General features: G+C 38.4%; 1 protein-coding gene across 1 annotated transcript in view; it reads left to right on the forward strand.

The window, feature by feature from the left end:
• Positions 1-1,869: 1,869 nt before the first annotated feature.
• Positions 1,870-18,242, forward strand: part of SEMA3C (semaphorin 3C) — a 179,540-nt gene continuing 163,167 nt past the window's right edge. Inside the window, exons 1-2 of the mRNA XM_005550371.4 lie at positions 1,870-2,189; positions 4,182-4,322. Of these exons, the coding sequence (XP_005550428.2) occupies positions 4,220-4,322 (103 nt within the window). The 5' untranslated portion in view covers positions 1,870-2,189; positions 4,182-4,219. The remainder of the gene's footprint in view (positions 2,190-4,181; positions 4,323-18,242) is intronic.

An 18,242-nucleotide genomic window follows, 5' to 3' on the forward strand; every position in this document is an offset into this window, starting at 1 on the left:
CGTGAATGTGTTGATCAGTTTCTAGCAGCTCATTTCTAAATTAATAATTACACAATGTAATCCCCACGCTCGTCTAATGATTTATTCTTCTCCCTGCTTAATATGTAAATGCCAAATGAGATATCAGTAGGAGGATAATAGTGCAGAGCATATAACCTGGATCTTACTGAGTTTCAGAAGTATTTCAGAGAAGCACTCATAGTGCTTATTCACATTGACATCTGGATTTTAATACTGGAAGTTTTTGGGGGGGTTAAATTCCTTATTACAAATTTATGTCAAGGATCTTCTCACACATCATCACAAAAAAATAATTTTAACTGTTACTATACTAAGTTTTTGAAGTTTGGAGATAATATTGGCCCCGGAATAGTATTTTTGAACTCTTAAATTTGCATTATTTGACTTGATCCCTTCGTTTCTTGACTATGCAGCATGAGTCTGAGACACGTTTATGTTTACTGAACACAAGAGGTGGGCCCTAGACACGTAAAGACGCGTCTCGCTCACGTCTTCCTCCTACCTGGGATTTCATTCGACTTTCCCACCAAGCAATGATTTTGCACCCTCAGAGGTGTTTTCTATGATACAGTTTATAAGAATTTCATGATTCTGTTTCATTATGTGAAGAAAATTGTCAGGTATAAGGTGGAGAAATTACACTCTACGTTCCTTCTGTAGAGTGACATCTGCTGGGCTGTGGGTCACAGTGATTTTAAGCAAGTGCCTGCTTGTTTTATGGGGATCAAAGCTCATTTCTTCCGATGTTTAAACATCTAGTTTATTGTGGTCCGAAGAAGTAATTTTCACTTAAACATCAAAGTCTGTTCCAGAGTTTAACGAGTGTACCTGAAACTAATGCTGGAAATATACCTCTGATATATTTCTGTAGATGTGTGGTTATGGCAATCTGTTGACATAACTCAGAACAGCCTCTCAACATAGAATTGTGAAATAATTTCATCGTGTAATTAGGTTTGGGAGTATGGTGGGGGGAAACGTACTGGGTATGAGTCAATGTGGAGGGGTCAGCAGAATTACTGCCTTCAGGGCACTAAGGAAACTCAATAGGAAACAATACACATTAAAAGGATACACTTGCGCAACAAGATGGTCGTTTATCTTAACCTGTTTCAGAAAATACTCGGCAGAGGCCAGGCACGGTGGCTCACGCCTGTAATCCTAGCACTCTGGGAGGCCCAGGCGGGCGGATCACTAGGTCAAGAGATCCAGACCATCCTGGTCAACATGGTAAACCCCGTCTCTACTAAAAACACAAAAATTAGCTGGGCGTGGTGGTGGGAGCCTGTAGTCCCAGCTATTCGGGAGGCTGAGGCAGGAGAATCGCTTGAACCCGGGGAGGCGGAGGTTACAGTGTGCCGTGATCACGCCACTGCACTCCAGCCTGGTGACAGAGCGAGACTCCGTCTCTAAAACAACAACAACGACAAAACAACAACAACAAAAACACGCAGCAGAATAAGGACAAAACTCACGTCCTTTTAAAAACGCATCTCTTTGCCTTAAAAGGCTGCAGTGATCCTTCCTTGGCAAAAAAATAAAAAAATAAAAAAACCACAACTGCTTTGCACTTTGATATTTACGGCCAGGCAAAGCCTGTGTGAGTCTTCCAAGAGCCGCCGGCAACAAAAAGCGTAGAGCGCAGCCTGTAAGTTGCTCACTCCGCCGCGGACTGCGAAAGGAGCAGAGTTTCGGGGCTAGGGCACAGCCTGCGGCCGCGCATTCTTGCGTCTGGCTAGCCGCGGGCTCTAAGGGTCTGCCCCGCCCGGCCCGCCCCCGCGGCTCCTTGCCACGCTCTCGCGGGCGCGCTCGGGGTGGGGCCTCGCGGCCGGCGGAGATGCGGCAGGGGCTGCGCGGCGCGCCGGGGCAGCTGGAGCCGCGCGCCGCGGCGCTGTAATCGGACACCAAGAGCGCTCGCCCCCGGCGTCCGGCCACTTTCCATTCACTCCGAGGTGCTTGATTGAGCGACGCGGAGAAGAGCTCCGGGTGCCGCGGCACTGCAGCGCTGAGATTCCTTTACAAAGAAACTCAGAGGACCGGGAAGAAAGAATTTCACCTTTGGGACGTGCTAGAAAATAAGGTCGTTTGGGAAAAGGACTGGAGACACAAGCGGATCCAACCCCGGTAGCAAATTGATGACTTTTCCGTGCTGATTTCTTCCAACCTCGGTAAGCTAAATTGGTCGTTTTCCGCATTACAAATTTAGCAAAGTATAACTTTTTTGGCCTGCATATTGACTTTTCATACATTAGGGTGCTCAAGCCTGGACATTTTCTTAAGAGCACACGCGGTTTGTCAGGGAAGCTTTCCCCTTACTGAGAGTCCAGCTCGAGTTGTTTCTTTAGGCGGTGACACCTGCGGAGAGTTTCAAGTTGAGTATTACAGTGCCTTCCAAGGCAAAATTGCTCCAGAGGCTATAAGAGAATTCTTTTCTTATGTGTTACTAGTTTGCGGTCAGCAGAAGCGAAAACACCAAGAGGAACGTCTGTGTCTGAGTTAAAGGGAAGAACTTGTAAGATACTGTTGGGGAGGCGGGGGCATATTTAAGACACTTGGCTTTTAGTCTCTCACTCCTCATCACTAGGTAGGATGTAAATCAAATTGCCCTGTAGACTATGTTTCACCTGCCATTGTGTCTCCAGTATTCTTTGCAAATGGTTGTATATGTACCTTTGGGAGAAACATGTAAGATACCAATATGCAAAAAAAAAAAAAAAATGTTTAATATCAGCTTGCTCAGTAAACATAACAAAGGTTAGGCGTATTAATAGCTTTTTTCTTTTGGCTTTAACTATAAAGTCAACAGACCCAAGGGGGCAAATTACTAAGGGAAAGTCACCCATAAAATCAGTTTTCTTCTAAGTTAATTTAGGGATGACAGGGTGAAGAGGTTGTAGAAGCAGGAAGAAACTGTTTCTTTTGAAAATTACCAACACAAACATCTCTAGAGTTTCCTCCATCTGTGTGGTAAAAGAAGCGTATAATTTCATTTCTAACTCTTATATGCACCACCTAGGAAATCTACTTACAATTTTTCTTTAAAATTGCGTATTCCGTTTAATTCTTCCTTGTATTCTGTATTAATGAAGCGGTCTTTTTCAGTTGTTAGTGGCTTTTACAAAGAAATTAATAATTTTGACTATGAAATTTTAATTTGAAAGCCAAATAATGAAGATCAGCATTGTTGTAACCTGTAAAAATAAATTTCTTTATTGGACTGTTGGGTCATTTCATTGTATAATTATGGTAGAAGCAAAATGATTGTGTTTCTTTGATGCTCCTGAGTTTATTTTACATGATGTAGCCACTAGAGCTCCTGTAGGTTTATGGTAACACATTATCTGGTGGCCTTGGGATTTGGATATTAGTTAATAGCATGTACCAATTTTATATCTATAGTTTCAAGCAGTGACACCTGTCTCTTTGATTTATCTTTGAGAAGTTTGAAAGCCCACTTTCTGGTGGATTTATTTAAAATATGCATTGGTGGATATATGGCTCACTGGATTGCTCACCGCTAGGTTTGAATTTGGCACAAGTCGGTGGTTACCTCATCTGCATCATTTAACAGCTGCCTGTTGGTCATCTGGATAAAATGGCAGATAACTGATTCCAGTGACTTTGGTGATCAAGGATTGAGCACACATAGATTTATGTAAGGAAACACCATTTCAGAGACAATTACTCCAAAAGAGCTAATGACTATAGAAGAGTGAGTAGGTACACATGAATGCTCATAAGAGATTTTGCTACTGCTATTACATTAGTTGGGGAAAGAGTTCTCATCCAGTCATAGTCTATTAGCACAATGCTATTCAAGTCTTTTTAATGTGATGGATTTCTAGAGAGAAGACCCGTTAAAAATTGGGCTTTCCTTTGGGTATCAGTGTTTTTCCTCGCTGCTTTGTTCTGTTTTGATGGTAACATCGGTTTACTCGAAGACGAAAGTTTCTCTTGTTGGAAAGACTTCCCCACACAAATGAATGAAATCCACATTTTCACGTCTGAGAAGCAAAGACAGAGCACCTCCTACTGTTGGCATTACTGTAAAAGTTCAGATGGTTCTTTTGTGAATAGGGTGTTTTGTCTAGATTGCTGTTTTTTTCCTACTCCTAAAATGTGAAATGAGATATAACAAACCTGTTATCTCTCTCTTAAAGGTATTTTCCCTTGGAGATTAACTTGCATATCTGAAGAAATGGCATTCCGGAAAATTTGCGTGTTGGTTGGAGTATTTATTTGTTCTGTCTTTGTAAAAGGATCTTCCCAGCCCCAAGCAAGAGTTTATTTAACATTTGATGGTAAGAGAGTTGATAAACACTCTGGGAAAAAATGTTATTTTAAGTTTTGTTTTCTTCCTTATCCAGATTCAAAAATTAAGAGTATAAAATATTACTGGATATTAATTTTAAAAATATTTTGAGCTGCTTTTTGGAGGACAGTAGCTATTTTAAATGATTGGTTAATAGACAAAAACCCTCTGTTGGATCTGAGGCAATATTTATGAAAATGCTTATAGTATATGTTGCTTTTTATAAAATAATTCTTCTGTGCTTGCCTGTGTACTCATGGGGGAGATGGGCACGAGCTCAAAGCCTAGCATCTTTGATCTTACTGTTCACCTGGTAATGTTAAGAAATTGCCCCTTTGTGCTAATCCTGAGCAGCAGAAAGAGCTATGCAGGTTCAATTACTAAAAAATTCTCCCAATTAATTTTTTGGGCATTAGTCTCAAAACTGGTTACTCCGTGTGTTGTTCTAATGGTGTTTCTTCTTTTTCCACAAGGATTTCCTGAGATTGGCATAGTTGGCCCCTAATTAATTTAAAAGGACCTAAAAGAACAATTGGAAATATGCTTTTGATTGTTGTTGTATACAAATGTCCTCAGAAGCTTAGGGAAATGGCTGTGATTTCAGATTTTCACATACATAAAAGGTGCAAGGTCTTTTGCGGGAATGGTTTGCATGAGCTTTAATGTATATAGTTCAAAGGACTTACAGATGAATGAATTTGGTTAGTCAAGTAACCCATACTAATTGGACAGATGGAGCAAGACATGGATGAGGAACAGCATTCCTGCCAATCAAGGTCATTTATAATTTTATTACTTCTTTCAACTCTGCATAAACTTTAGTGTCATTTCAAATATTTTTCTTTCATTTGATAAACAATATACTCTCAGACCTTCCTATAGCAGGGTGTCTCTGAAACTCTTTGTGGTTTCAAATTCCTTTTTTTTTTTTTTTTTTTTGAGACAGAGTCTCACTCTGTCACCAGGCCAGAGTGTAGTGGCATGATCTTGGCTCACTGCAATCTCCACCTCCCAGGTTCAAGCCATTCTCCTTCCTCAGCCTCCCCAGTAGCTGGGATTACAGGCGTGTGCCACCACACTGAGCTAATTTTTGTATTTTTAGTGGAGACGGCGTTTCGCCATGTTGGCCAGGATGGTCTCGACCTCCTGACCTTGTGATCCGCCTGCCTCGACCTCCCAAAGTGCTGAGATTACAGGTGTGAACCACCACGCCCGGCCTCAAATTTCAAATAGCAGAATGACTGACACTTACCAGTCAAATGGCTGTCTTTTTTTTTCTTTTTAAGTCACCAGTGCTTTCCCCACAGTTGTCATAAGCACCAAAGGAGCCATATTTGGAACTTAGAATGTGTGAGCTTCTAATTGCTTCCTTAGCCTCCATGCCAGGCATTTCCCCTTAAAACCCATAGCTATGCAGTTAAGTTGTGAAGAATGGAAAGACAGACCCTTTGAAGTATCCTTTTTAGCCCCTTAATTACTAAAGCATCTTATGTACTACCCACACTTTCTCTCCCAAATTGAGAACTATGAAATACCTTTTCAAATAAAAGAGAAAGGGCATTAAGAAGTAGTGCAATTTCCCCTCTATTTTCTATATTTTTCCTAGTGTATATAGAGATGGAGTGATCTAATAGAGGTCTCTACCTGCTCTCTTTTCCATTACATGAAAATTAATCCAAACTAATGTAAATATTAACAAAAAGGATGTCACTAGAGATAATGAACCAATTCTGCATTTGAAAAGGAAATTAGAATTCTTATTTTACAGAAGGAAATTACATAGTATAATCTTTTAGAACCAAACTTCAGAACTGTGTAAGACAGTGACAGCTCTGCTATACGGTGACTAGAAGTAATGATGAGATTTAAAAAAAATATGCGTAATATTTTAAATGCTCTCAAACCCAAAACAGATTCTTGCAGAATAAGACTTGCCTTAACTTGAAACTTATGTAGAATATGACATGTGAGTTGTTGATCTCAAAGTTCTATAATTCCTGATATTTTGTTCTTCTCAAGTGTATTACTGGAACTCTTAGGAAGTGAGAGAAAAACAGAGCAAATAATGAGAGAGAGAAAATCACTTATTTTGAATACTGTTTAAAAGAGATGTATCAACAGTAAAAATACATCTAATAAAATTCCACAATTTCTAGCTCAATAATTTTAAACATTCCTACAATGAACTACATAGGCAAGGTATATGAAAAGTATCAGGCAAAAATAGTTGTCAAAATGTACAAATTTTAAACCTTGGTACAATATAGTTTTCTTAGGAGATTTCACAGTGTACCTGCTTGACATGCCTGCTCCAAATTTATTATTATTTCAAGTTTCTTGTTAGTGAAATGATGACTCATCTTATTGTACCAGGTAGGTTTTTAAGTTTCCTCCAAAGTAGTTTATTCTCAACATCAAAATATAGAGCTTTGTATGAGGTTAACGTATTTAAGAATGTATATTTAAATACTTATGACATATACTTTTACTTCATATTTCTAAATTTCTATTACTGTTTTCCAATAAAAAAATCAGCAACTGAAAGGTGTTTTGCGGAAATTCAGATAGTTTCAAGTTGTATCAGACAGAGGTCATGTTTTATATCTCTAAGTACCTTTAGATTCTCTCGTAATTACTTTACCTACTGGCTCTTTTGTCTTGAATTCTTCTCCATCACTATAACTTGGTCCTCTGCCTGTCTCTCTCTGGGTGGAACCTGAGAAGAAACCACTCAGTCTTGTGTTACTTCAGGTGCCATAAGCATCATAGTCAATTTTAAGGTGTGTAGAACCATGAGTCTCTTCTCCCATTCATGTTCCATCCCTTTTTCTTGTGGTGAAATAATGGAGTGATAACATTTGTAAAACAGTGCTTTACAGATTCGCCTTCCCTGTTGATCTAGGGCAAGGTCAACCAGATGGTCAGCAGTCCTGTGGGAGAGTGTACTTCAGATGTTATTAATTAGTTACATTTGTGCTACTAAAATCTTCTGTGTTGAGACCTGTGACTTCTAATAGATATTTTCTTTTGTAATTTGTCTAACTCTTATTTTATGCCAAATAGCTTTGCAAATGAATATGAGGTTCACACAAATGCTTTTAGTATAAGTTTTTCCTTAGTTAAGATTGGCCAATCTTCCAGCCCATCGCTGATTTTCACATTTGCGTATGCATGACAATGGTTTAAAAACAGAAAACTGACTGTGAGTTTTGAATTGGAAATAGGTATTTTATGAGTAAGCACTAGACTTGCATAGGATTACCTTTCTTTTCTTTCTTTCTTTCTTTCTTTCTTTCTTTCTTTCTTTCTTTCTTTCTTTCTTTCTTTCTTTCTTTCTTTCTCTCTTTCTCTCTTTCTTTCTCTCTTTCTCTCTCTCTTTCTCTCTTTCTCTCTCTTTCTCTCTCTCTTTCTCTCTTTCTTTCTTATTTTTTTTTTGAGACAGAGTCTCACTCAGTCTCCCAGTCTGGAGTCCAATGGGGAGATCTTGGCTGACTGCTACCTCCACCTCCTGGGTTCAAGCAATTCTCCTGCCTCAGCCTCCCGAGTCGCTGGGATTACAGGTGTGCAACACCATGGCTGGCTAATTTTTGTACTTTTAGTAGAGACTGGATTTCACCATGTTGGCCCCGGCTGGTCTTGAACTCCTGACCTGAGGTGATCCGCTTGTCTCAGCCTCCCCAAGTGTTGGGATTACGGGTGTGAGCCTCTGCGCCTGGCCCTGTTTTTTTTTTTTTTTTTTTTTTTTAAATTTATTTACTTAGTGATTCATTTTCCCTTTTGTCTATGCTGAATTTTTACTAATAAAGCTGCCAAGTCTCCAGGTCTTTGATAGTATATAAGTGAAAGACTATGGAGTTGTATAAAACATCTTTTAAAATCCCCTTCAACAAATAACCCCTGTGAACTAATGAACTAAGCCCCAAAGCTGATGAATTGTTATTGGACCATAAACTCAAAATATTAAATTGCCTCTTTATGAGCTCTAGTAGCATTAGCATTACAAGGCACATTTGTTGTAGTAGTTTGTGTTGTGGTTGCCCAAGAAATGCAAAGAAAAACAATTGTTCCTGATTTCTCCGTTAATCTTGGAAGATGCTTACTCTGGCTGTATTGAATCTTCTCAGTTTGTGTTACTAAGAAATATTTAGTTCTCAGCTGTGTGTTACAGCATTTTCCTTCTTTTGTTTTTTTTTTTGGAGACGGAGTCTCGCACTGTTGCCCAGGCTGGAGTGCAGTGGCGTGATCTCGGCTCACTGCAAGCTCTGCCTCCTGTTCACGCCATTCTCCTGCCTCAGCCTCCCAAGTAGCTGGGACTACAGGCGCCCGCCACCACGTCTGGCTAATTTTTTGTATTTTGAATAGAGATGGGGTTTCACCATATTAGCCAGGATGGTCTCGATCTCCTGACCTCGTGATCCGCCCGCCTCAGCCTCCCTAAGTACTGGGATTACAGGCATAAGCCACTGCGCCCGGCCGTGGCATTTTCTTTTAAGTCGTCTTATGATGGTTTCAATTAAATGTCACTGAAATATCTTGAAGCACGCATGAGTGTTTTAGTAAACCCAAACTCAAGGGGTGCCCTGTGAATAAAAAGTTCCCTCTACTCTTCCCCTTGTGAGAGTTTAGTTGCACTCAGCAAAGGATTGATGAATTCATGTGTGAGTTGGACATTACCTAAATCAGAAGAGTCTAGAATAGAGTAACACTAAATTTGTCAAGCAGCAAAGTAAAAACTGTTATAAAATACAGTTGCAGTGGAAGATGAGAAAAATTGCTGAGAAATATAGCCTCATATGTCTATTTTCCCCTGTAATATGTATTGATATAGGGCTCTGGTAATCAAAATAAAACAAAAACTCTAGTAGAGTTGAATTGGAAGGAGGAAATTTTATTTCAGGTATTGCAAAGAATGTCTCTTGAAAGTATTAGGATAAAATGTGTTACATTGATATGCTGTGGATTTCTCCTAGAAAAAATTTTTAGAAAAATGTGTAAGCCTATATTTTCCTGTTTTAAAAAGGTAATTACTGTTCCAGGTGAGTTTCATCAGATTATAATAAGCTTGATTCTGTTACCAATAAATGATGTTATGTGTTAAGCCATTCAGAGGAACAAAGTTCCTACAATTGGGAGCAAAGAAGGAATGCTTTAGTGTTCTGAAATTAGAAGAGTGAGCTTGAGTGTTATGTTAATCAGTCAACAGCCAAAGTGGTTGCATTAAAAAAAAAAAATGTGGCCCAGCGCGGGGTTCACGCCTGTAATCCCAGCATTTTGGGAGGCCGAGGCAGGCGGATCACAAGGTCAGGAGATCGAGACCATCCTGGCTAATACAGTGAAACCCCATCTCTACTCAGAATACAAAAAATTAGCTGGGCGTGGTGGCGGGCGCCTATAGTCCCAGCTACTTGGGAAGCTGAGGCAGGAGAATGGTGTGAACCCGGGAGGTGGAGCTTGCAGTGAGTGGAGATTGCGCCACTGCGCTCCAGCCTGAGTGAGAGGGCGAGACTCCGTCTCAAAAAAAAAAAAAAAAAAAAAATGTTCTACTCTGTGGATTAACCATAGACATGCCTACTACATTGAACTCTTTATCAAATGAAGATGGTGCAGGTGATCCTAGATAGCTTATTTTAAATTTGTTCACATGTTGATCATATATGTTGATATGTTCACATATATTCATAAAACAATGTTACATAGCCTTTATTTGCAATTTTGATTCAGAAAGTATATCTAGAACCAAAGTTATACATTTTCACATTCTTCCTAGGTGTATACTACTTTTTGTCTTCTTTGTTTCTAAAATAGTTTTGGTAATTAAACACTAACATTAATACTGACTTTGTGACAGCCATTTCTGTAGCTGCCGTGAGAATTAGTTTTAAGATCCACAAAGATCACAATGAAAGGAAAAAGGAAAAGAATGTTTTCTCAGTAAGGTATGCTGTAAACATATCATGTTAAGTGTATCATGCTAGAATTTTACATTTCTCTTAGAACATCAGACCTGCCTGAAAATGAAAGAAAATTCATTCTCTATACCATCCCAAATTCCTCATTTAATTTATGATTCATCAAGGCGAAGATGAGGGGAATTACCTCACTGGAACATGTTTATTTTGTTGCTGTAACTGAGATCTCCCTTTGTGTCTATGCGAGCAAATCAGTGCTTAGATGGATAACTGTAGAAAAAAATTATTATTCACTCTCCTCATTTCACTGTGAAATTTATCAGGGTGTATCTCCATAAATTCACTATACCTTGCACTGTCTTTTAAAACAAAATATTCAGATGTTCTTTTTCAGGGATATCATTCATTGCATTAAAAAATAGCACTGAGACACTCAATTTTTTCATTTCATAAACGTCTTTTATATAACAAGATACAAAAAAACTATCACTTTGGTTTTAGTTCCATTACTGTTTAAAAAAAAAGAACAAACATTGGGAAATAGAGCTCTGAGCTTTGGGCAAATTCAGCACTCCTTTGCCTTCTCCATTTTCATTTATATATTACTGAAGACTTCTGTTGTTAAGGAAAACACATTCGAAAGCAAGGAACAGAAAGGTAAGATGTTTTCTAGCTCAGAGTATGAGTTGGCAAGAAGGGCACGTGGAAGGCAGAACTAAGTGCTGAGCCATGTGCTATTTTAGGGTAGCACTAGCCATGAAACAATTTGCTGAGCTGTAAATGATGGCAAGTATGTTCTACATTTTAAATTGCAGTCTTTTCAGAAACAGTCATTTCAACCCATCCTCCTTATCCAGTGAGAATGAGCTGTCTTTAAGCTCTCAGTAGAGAGATGTTATTTCTGCAGAGTGCTTTTTACTTTTCAAAGAATTCCCATATTATTTAATTTATTGTAGAAAGTCTGAAGTAGATTGGCATGGAGGCTAAAGCTCTTGGTTAAGGTTCTACAGCTTGATGGTGGCATTGACAAGACTAGAAGACAAAATGGTATAAGAAGAGAAAAATTAATTATGAGCAGTGCTTGTATAGAATCAGAGACACCCTGCAAATGTATATTACAGAATCTGCAGAAACGCAAGGCTATTAACATGAATATTAACAAACTTGCTTCATGCTATTTCTGCCCCGAGTATGTACAGCACTGTAGCTTTAACATACCTTACATTTTTAATTAAGGGCTGATTTTCAGCAATAATCTGAGGATCATTATATAGCAGACTTTAAATCTGCTCAACACCATATTTTAAGTGCCTCTTAATTCTCTTTGCAAAGATTGAGGCAATACATAGGTAAGAATAATTTATATTTTCATTTATCTCTAATTCATGCAAATTAATGAACATACTAGTCTTGTCTTGCTTTCCCCAAGTTACTGCTCTTGTAGTCAAGAGCTCGTTTGATGTGCTATGTACATCAAGATTCCATAGTCCCATTAGTCAATCCCTAGAATATTCCACTCTACTTATTTATGTATTGCCTTAGAGTGAAAAACCCATTAAAATAATCTTATGGTCTGGTTTGAACTGATGCCACTGAAAATGCTAAATATTCTTGCCTTACTCAACTTTAACGCTTGCTAGCATTTAAGATTCTTGATAATGAAAGTATAAAATATTCTACCTAATTAATTTCTAAATTACTACCTTAGTAAAACTATTTTCTGATAAAAATGATCAGGTACCAGACTTTGAATTTTGAATGCAAGATTGCTGTTATATTCAATCTTATTTGTAATATAATGGCTAATGTTAAGTCTCTAGTCTATGTGGAATAGATAAACCCAGGGAGTTACAGCAATGTAATTTTACAGAAGATTTCTGTTCCTCAGAGAAGGGAGACAGACTGTTGATCCAGCAAAAAGAAAACCTTAACTCTATGTAGCATTAATAGCTCTAAAGAAGCAACTTCTAAATTATTTTAGGAAAAAACTTATTTCCTTATAGATTTTGACTTTCTACAGATATAATTAATTATAGAGAGAGAATATATATCTGAGTAAAAATAAATGCCTAACTCCCTCTCTCACACACACACTCACATTGTCTATGAGTAAAATTACATCATATTTGAATACCGTTTTAGTCTTTCCTAAGTGTGTATTCTCTTGTATATTCATATAACAAAAACTATTAAGTCAGAAAAAAGCTGTTGTATTCCTGGTATCATTTTAAATGCATTATTTATATGTTTTCTTATTTTACATTTATGAATAACCACAGATTTATAATTATATAATTGGATTGTTAGTTTGGTGAACACTCAATTACTTAAAACATTATTGTAACAGTTATGTAGTGACAGCTTTCAGTGCAAGCAAGCTGAGGACCAGGACAAGCAACTCTGGTGACTTACGAATTTGAACCCTGTCTCCCTCCCATTTGTCTGACAGCTAGTGATAGTGAGAACAAAATGAGTTATTGAATGGCAACCCGCAAAAAGGAAATAATCCATCCCTAGCACAGATAACAGGGATGTAAAGGGAGTGAATGGGGCACATAATATGTAAAGGCATCAATAAGATAAATACCTAAATTTGCTCTCTACGCCTGCTTTTCTTTTTTCCAGCCAGCGAAGTCTTGCAACCCAAGTTGCTAGTGTTACTATAGTTAGCATCAGTTGCCAAAGAGTGAGCAGAATCTCAATTATAGCATATGAAATATAATCTTTAATTATGTGCTTCAGTTTCCCAAAATCCTCATTTCATAAAAGTTAAATTAGAAAAGACCTTTTCTCTTTTGTAAATAGACATAACTTTGTACAAACTGTGTTAAGTACACCAAGCTGGCACTTCATTCATCACTGAAATTTAATAATGAACACAACGGGTCTGAAGGTTTTAAGACAGCAGTAACAAAATTAGAAACTGAGAATAAGGGGAGTTGAACACCCTAGTGTTCTTGCTTGACCTTCCTTGTAATTGAGTCAAGTAGAAGTAATGTATATGATCACAGTTTATTTTAAATGATAGACTATTACATGTAAAAAGACGATTCCAATACAGCTATAATTCTTAACACAGGGATCTCTTGTTTAATGGAATTCGTGAGTAGTAGCAAAGTGGTTATAAAATTGGCTTGTATAAATATTATACAAATGATATTTTTCTGTTGAATTTAGTTACATAATTAGAGTCCATGTGTATACAAACCATTCAGTAGCCTGAATTGAACAAATTTTAATAAAGGAACTTAACAGGATGATAAGGCATGTAGAAGTTTAGATATGGTATGGTGGATACTTTAGAGCCTTTTAAATAACATGTCTGCCCTTGTAGATAGATGTACACTAGCTATCATAACTCAAGCAAAAGAAAAACTTTATGACTTAAATTACCCCTTGATTTGAAAAGAATTATCAGATAATTTAATTTGTGTCAGTTGCCAGTCAGAGCCCTAAGTATTCTCTAAGCAACCTGGTTCTGTATTCACAACTAAACATTACATACTAATGATGCAGTTAATAGGAAGAGATTGGAGTCTCATTGCCATGATATAGGAATCTGACATTAAATAGAGCCACCGTTTATAGAAGCAATCTTTCTGGCATCAAAAGCCTCCAACTTTGTTGGTCCATCCAGCCAGATTGTCGCTCCATAAATCCAGGCTCAAGGGCTTTTTCCTTTCTCCTGAAGAGTAATGCCCAAAACATTCCAAGAGACCAGAACATTAAGCAGGAATAAAACAATGAGTGTATTATCATCACCAAAAGAGCATTTTGAATTTTATTAGAAGAAACCAATTAAGATGTTATTTTCAAGTAAAGGGCTTGGCATGGCTTCAGAAAGTTACTTTCCGGAGTCGGGCAGGGGTTTAGCTGGCACAGAGAGCGGATCTTTAGCTTAGAGTTTTGACAGCTTTAATGCACATGCAACTGGAATTTTTTTCTTTAAGCTGATTCTTTTAAAAGCCACACTTCCTGCCACTGTTTAACATAATTGCATCAATTCCATTTTCCATTAGTAGTCAAAACCTGCTGATATGACTGGAGTTTTAAAACCTTTGTGTAAAAATCTAATTATGTAAAATGTTTTCAGAGGGAACTGATAATGAATATGATCTATGCAGCTGTATTTTCTATTTTGATATCTAAAGTACAGTAAGGAAAGGATTCTTTATGCTAGTATTATAACCTTTGGTTATTCATTTAATTATATTGACAGCAGTGGTATAATCAAGTTTCTATTATAGAAGAAAAAATATTCAGTCAGCTTTACTTGGTGGAATAAAAAACAGCACATACCACTTGTCTACAGAATAATGAAATATTCTGGTTTTAGGTGAAAAGGAAATGCTTGCCTCTCCCCTTATTATATCTATAGTATTCTTGTCTGTTATAATGTTTTTATTTTCAACAGCTTGTCTGCATAGAATATTTTATAATGATCTACATTGGTATATTTCATCTTACATCTACCTTCTATTCTTCTGATATGTATTCAACACTTTTAATATGCATAATTATATGTAGACATTTCAGATACTACACTAGAGACTTAAAATATAAAATATGCTATCTAGCAATTGATCTCTTGCATTCGTTTTCCTTTCTTCCCTCTTTTTTTTTCTTTTCTTTTTCACTGACATGAGAAAAAGATGATCAAGTTTAGCCTGGAATTATTCATGAAATGGTAAAAGCTTCAGAGCCCAGGTGCTGATGGAATGTGTAGCAGGAATGTAGTTAAAGGTGGCCGAGAGTTAAGATGTGTCATTTATTTGTGCTATAGAGATGAAATTCAGTGCCATGAGCACTTAGATGAAATTACCTCTGCAATAACCATCTTCAGTTTCCAAATTTTACAATATTTGATAGTAAGACATAGTTTTAACCTTTTCTAATATTGCTTCTGGGTAAAAAGAATATTAGATTTTTAATAACTAAAGATAAATTTGCTGAGGTCCACTAATAGCACAGATGTTTTTCAAGATATGTACGTATCTGTATGAAGTTCCAGCAGTAGAAATTTTGTTCATCTTCCAGGGGAAGCAGGAAAATCTAGTTAGAATTGATTGTTGGTGAATTATGGATCGTTAAGAGAAAAAAAGCTTTTAGGCCCTTTTATAAAGATTGTTATATCCATCTGTCTCTCCTTCCTTTGCTCTACTCACCCACCTTCCTTACAAAGAGGTTTTATTATTCAATTAAAAAAAAAACCCAAAATTACATTCAGTTCCATGACTCTTTTCCAGAGCCTACCTTGTACAATGCTGTGTGCTACCTCTGTGGGTACAAAAAGAAGTGTGGCATGAATTTGGTCCTCAGCAGCCATCTACTCTAGCAAGCAGGATACGCCAACCATGTAAATATTACACCAGGCAAACCCTGTTGCATACTATAAAAGAAGCATGGACACCTCACAGAAGGTGACATTTTAAAAACAAAAACTATCTTAAACCAGTTTAGAGCATCAGCTTTAAACTCATTGTAGCCGTTAATCATTTTGCTAGCAGGGATTAGCTTTATCATAGTTACAAACTGGATGGAGATGGGAATTAAGTTGGAATGCCCAGGATGAGCTTATTGCACTTAACTTATTGCAGGGGTCTCCTAGCCTCTGGGGCAAAATGCTTTTGCTGATTTTGTTTTCTTTACCTCCAAATTCCCAACAGTGCCTGTAACGGTGCAGAGTCATTATGACTGCCTGACTGATAACTGACAAACAGGCTGACTTCTAATTGTCAAATTAAATCCAAATGCCCAGAGCATTTAAGATCCTAAACTGTCTGTGGTGGTGGTAGGGGTCTCTCTTCTCTCTGTTCTCTCTCTCTCCGCCTCCCCCTCTGTTCCCTTCTCTCCCCCCTCTCTCCCTTGCTCTCCCTGCCTCCTTTTCCCACCTCCCCCCAGAAAAAATTGGCCATAATTGAGGGTTGCAGCAAAGGCATGAAGGAGGCTATTTTAAATATCAGAAGTTCAAAACGTTACCTCAAAAAATGTCTTTCTCGACAGATTTCATACCCAGAATTCAAAAGTTTTTTTTTTTTTTTTTCTCTGTGCTTTCATTTTTTATCAGCAGTTTGCCACCCTATTATGGGACCACAAGGCTTGAAGTTAGAAAATTAGCACTAAGATTCAGAAAATTCAGGAAAAAGAAACTGTAATTCTGAATTTTTGGAATGACTGGTAAGGTTAAACCTGAGATCGTAGAGCACTGATTCTCAACCTTGGCTGTACATTATCTAGAAACTTTAAAAACTGCTGATGCCAAGGCCACACCCCAGACCAATTCAGTCAGTATCTCTAGGGATGACACTAGTGTTGTAAAACTGTCCCAGGTGACTCTTAACCTACTGCCATATTTAGAAACCACTTCCCCCAAGTCCCTAAAATGCAGTTTCTGTTACACAACATGAAAGTGTCAGGGAACTCCTTTTAACAATAAAAGAGAACACTATTCAATCTAGTGTTCTAGCAGTTTTCAGGCTACAGTCCTTACTAAAAGTTAAAGTTTAGCCCCTTTTCAACAATTGAGATTCTCAAAGCCAGATAAATCATCAGTGTAGTGGTAATGCAGTTTGAGTGTCTACAACCCATTAAGAGTGAACAAATACCCTTCACTTTTGTGTGGAATGTGAAGATCCATTTCAAAGCCATGATTTAGAAAACTGTTCTATTTGCTATATCCTTTATATTTTGAAGCATAGTGACATCTCTGTACGAATCTCAACAACCTGAAAAGGTATTAAGGCCAGGTGTGATGGCTCATGCCTATAATCCTAGCACTTTAGGGGGCTGAGGCGGGTGGATCACTTGAGGCCAGGAGTTCGAGACCAGCCTGGCCAGTTTGGTGAAACCTAGTCTCTACTAAAATTACAAAAATTAGCCAGGCATGGTGGTGCATGGCTGTAGTCCCGGCTACTGGAGAGGCCGAGGCGTGAGAATCACTCGAACATAGGTGATGGAGGTTGTAGTGAGCTGAGATCTTGGTACTGCACTCTAGCCTGGGCAACAGAGCATGACTCTGTCTCAAATAAAATAAAATTAAATACGCCTTTAGGTTACATCATCAGGCCTAACATATAGGGGGTTAAATACAGGTTTGTACAATAGATGCCCTCTGTGTCTAATGGTGGGATAGCAGACTTTCTAAAAGATGAAGAAGCTGTAGTGGTGGTAGGGGTGGGGGAATGGAAGTAGAAGATAGGGAAGGCTTCCTCTCACTCACAAAAATATGCCGCTTACGGAAATGGGAACAGGTTCTGGCTCTTTATGTCTGTTTCTTTGTATATTATTTTTTCTAGCCTTTTAAATGATGTGTGATACATAGTGGATACTTAACACACTAATGTACTGCATAATGATGTTTCCATTGAGAAGGACCACATATATTATGGTAGTCCCACAAGATTTATTTTTATTTTTATTTTTTATTTTTTTTTTGAGACGGAGTCTCACGCTGTTGCCCAGGCTGGAGTGCAGTGGCGCGATCTCGGCTCACTGCAAGCTCCGCCTCCTGGGTTCACGCCATTCTCCTGCCTCAGCCTCCTGAGTAGCTGGGACTACAGGCGCCCGCCACCACGCCCGGCTAATTTTTTGTATTTTTAGTAGAGACGGGGTTTCACTGTGGTCTTGATCTCCTGACCTTGTGATCCGCCCGCCTCGGCCTCCCAAAGTGCTGGGATTACAGGCTTGAGCCACCGCGCCCGGCCATATTTTTAATTTTTTTTTGAGACAGAGTCTTGCTCTGTCGCCCAGGCTGGAGTACAGTGGCATGATCTCAGCTCACTGCAACCTCCACCTCCTGGGTTCAAGTGATTCTCCTGTCTCAGCCTCCTGAGTAGCTAGAAATGCAGGCATGTGCCACCATGCCTGGCTAGCGTTTGTATTTTTAGTAGAGACGGAGGTTTCACCATGTTGGCCAGGCTGGTCTTGAACTCCTGACCCCAGGTGATCTGCCTGCCTCGGCCTCCCAAAGTGCTGGGATTACAGGCATGAGTCACTACGCC

This window comes from Macaca fascicularis, chromosome 3 (assembly GCF_037993035.2).
Source record: "Macaca fascicularis isolate 582-1 chromosome 3, T2T-MFA8v1.1".
Classification (NCBI taxonomy): domain Eukaryota; kingdom Metazoa; phylum Chordata; class Mammalia; order Primates; family Cercopithecidae; genus Macaca; species Macaca fascicularis.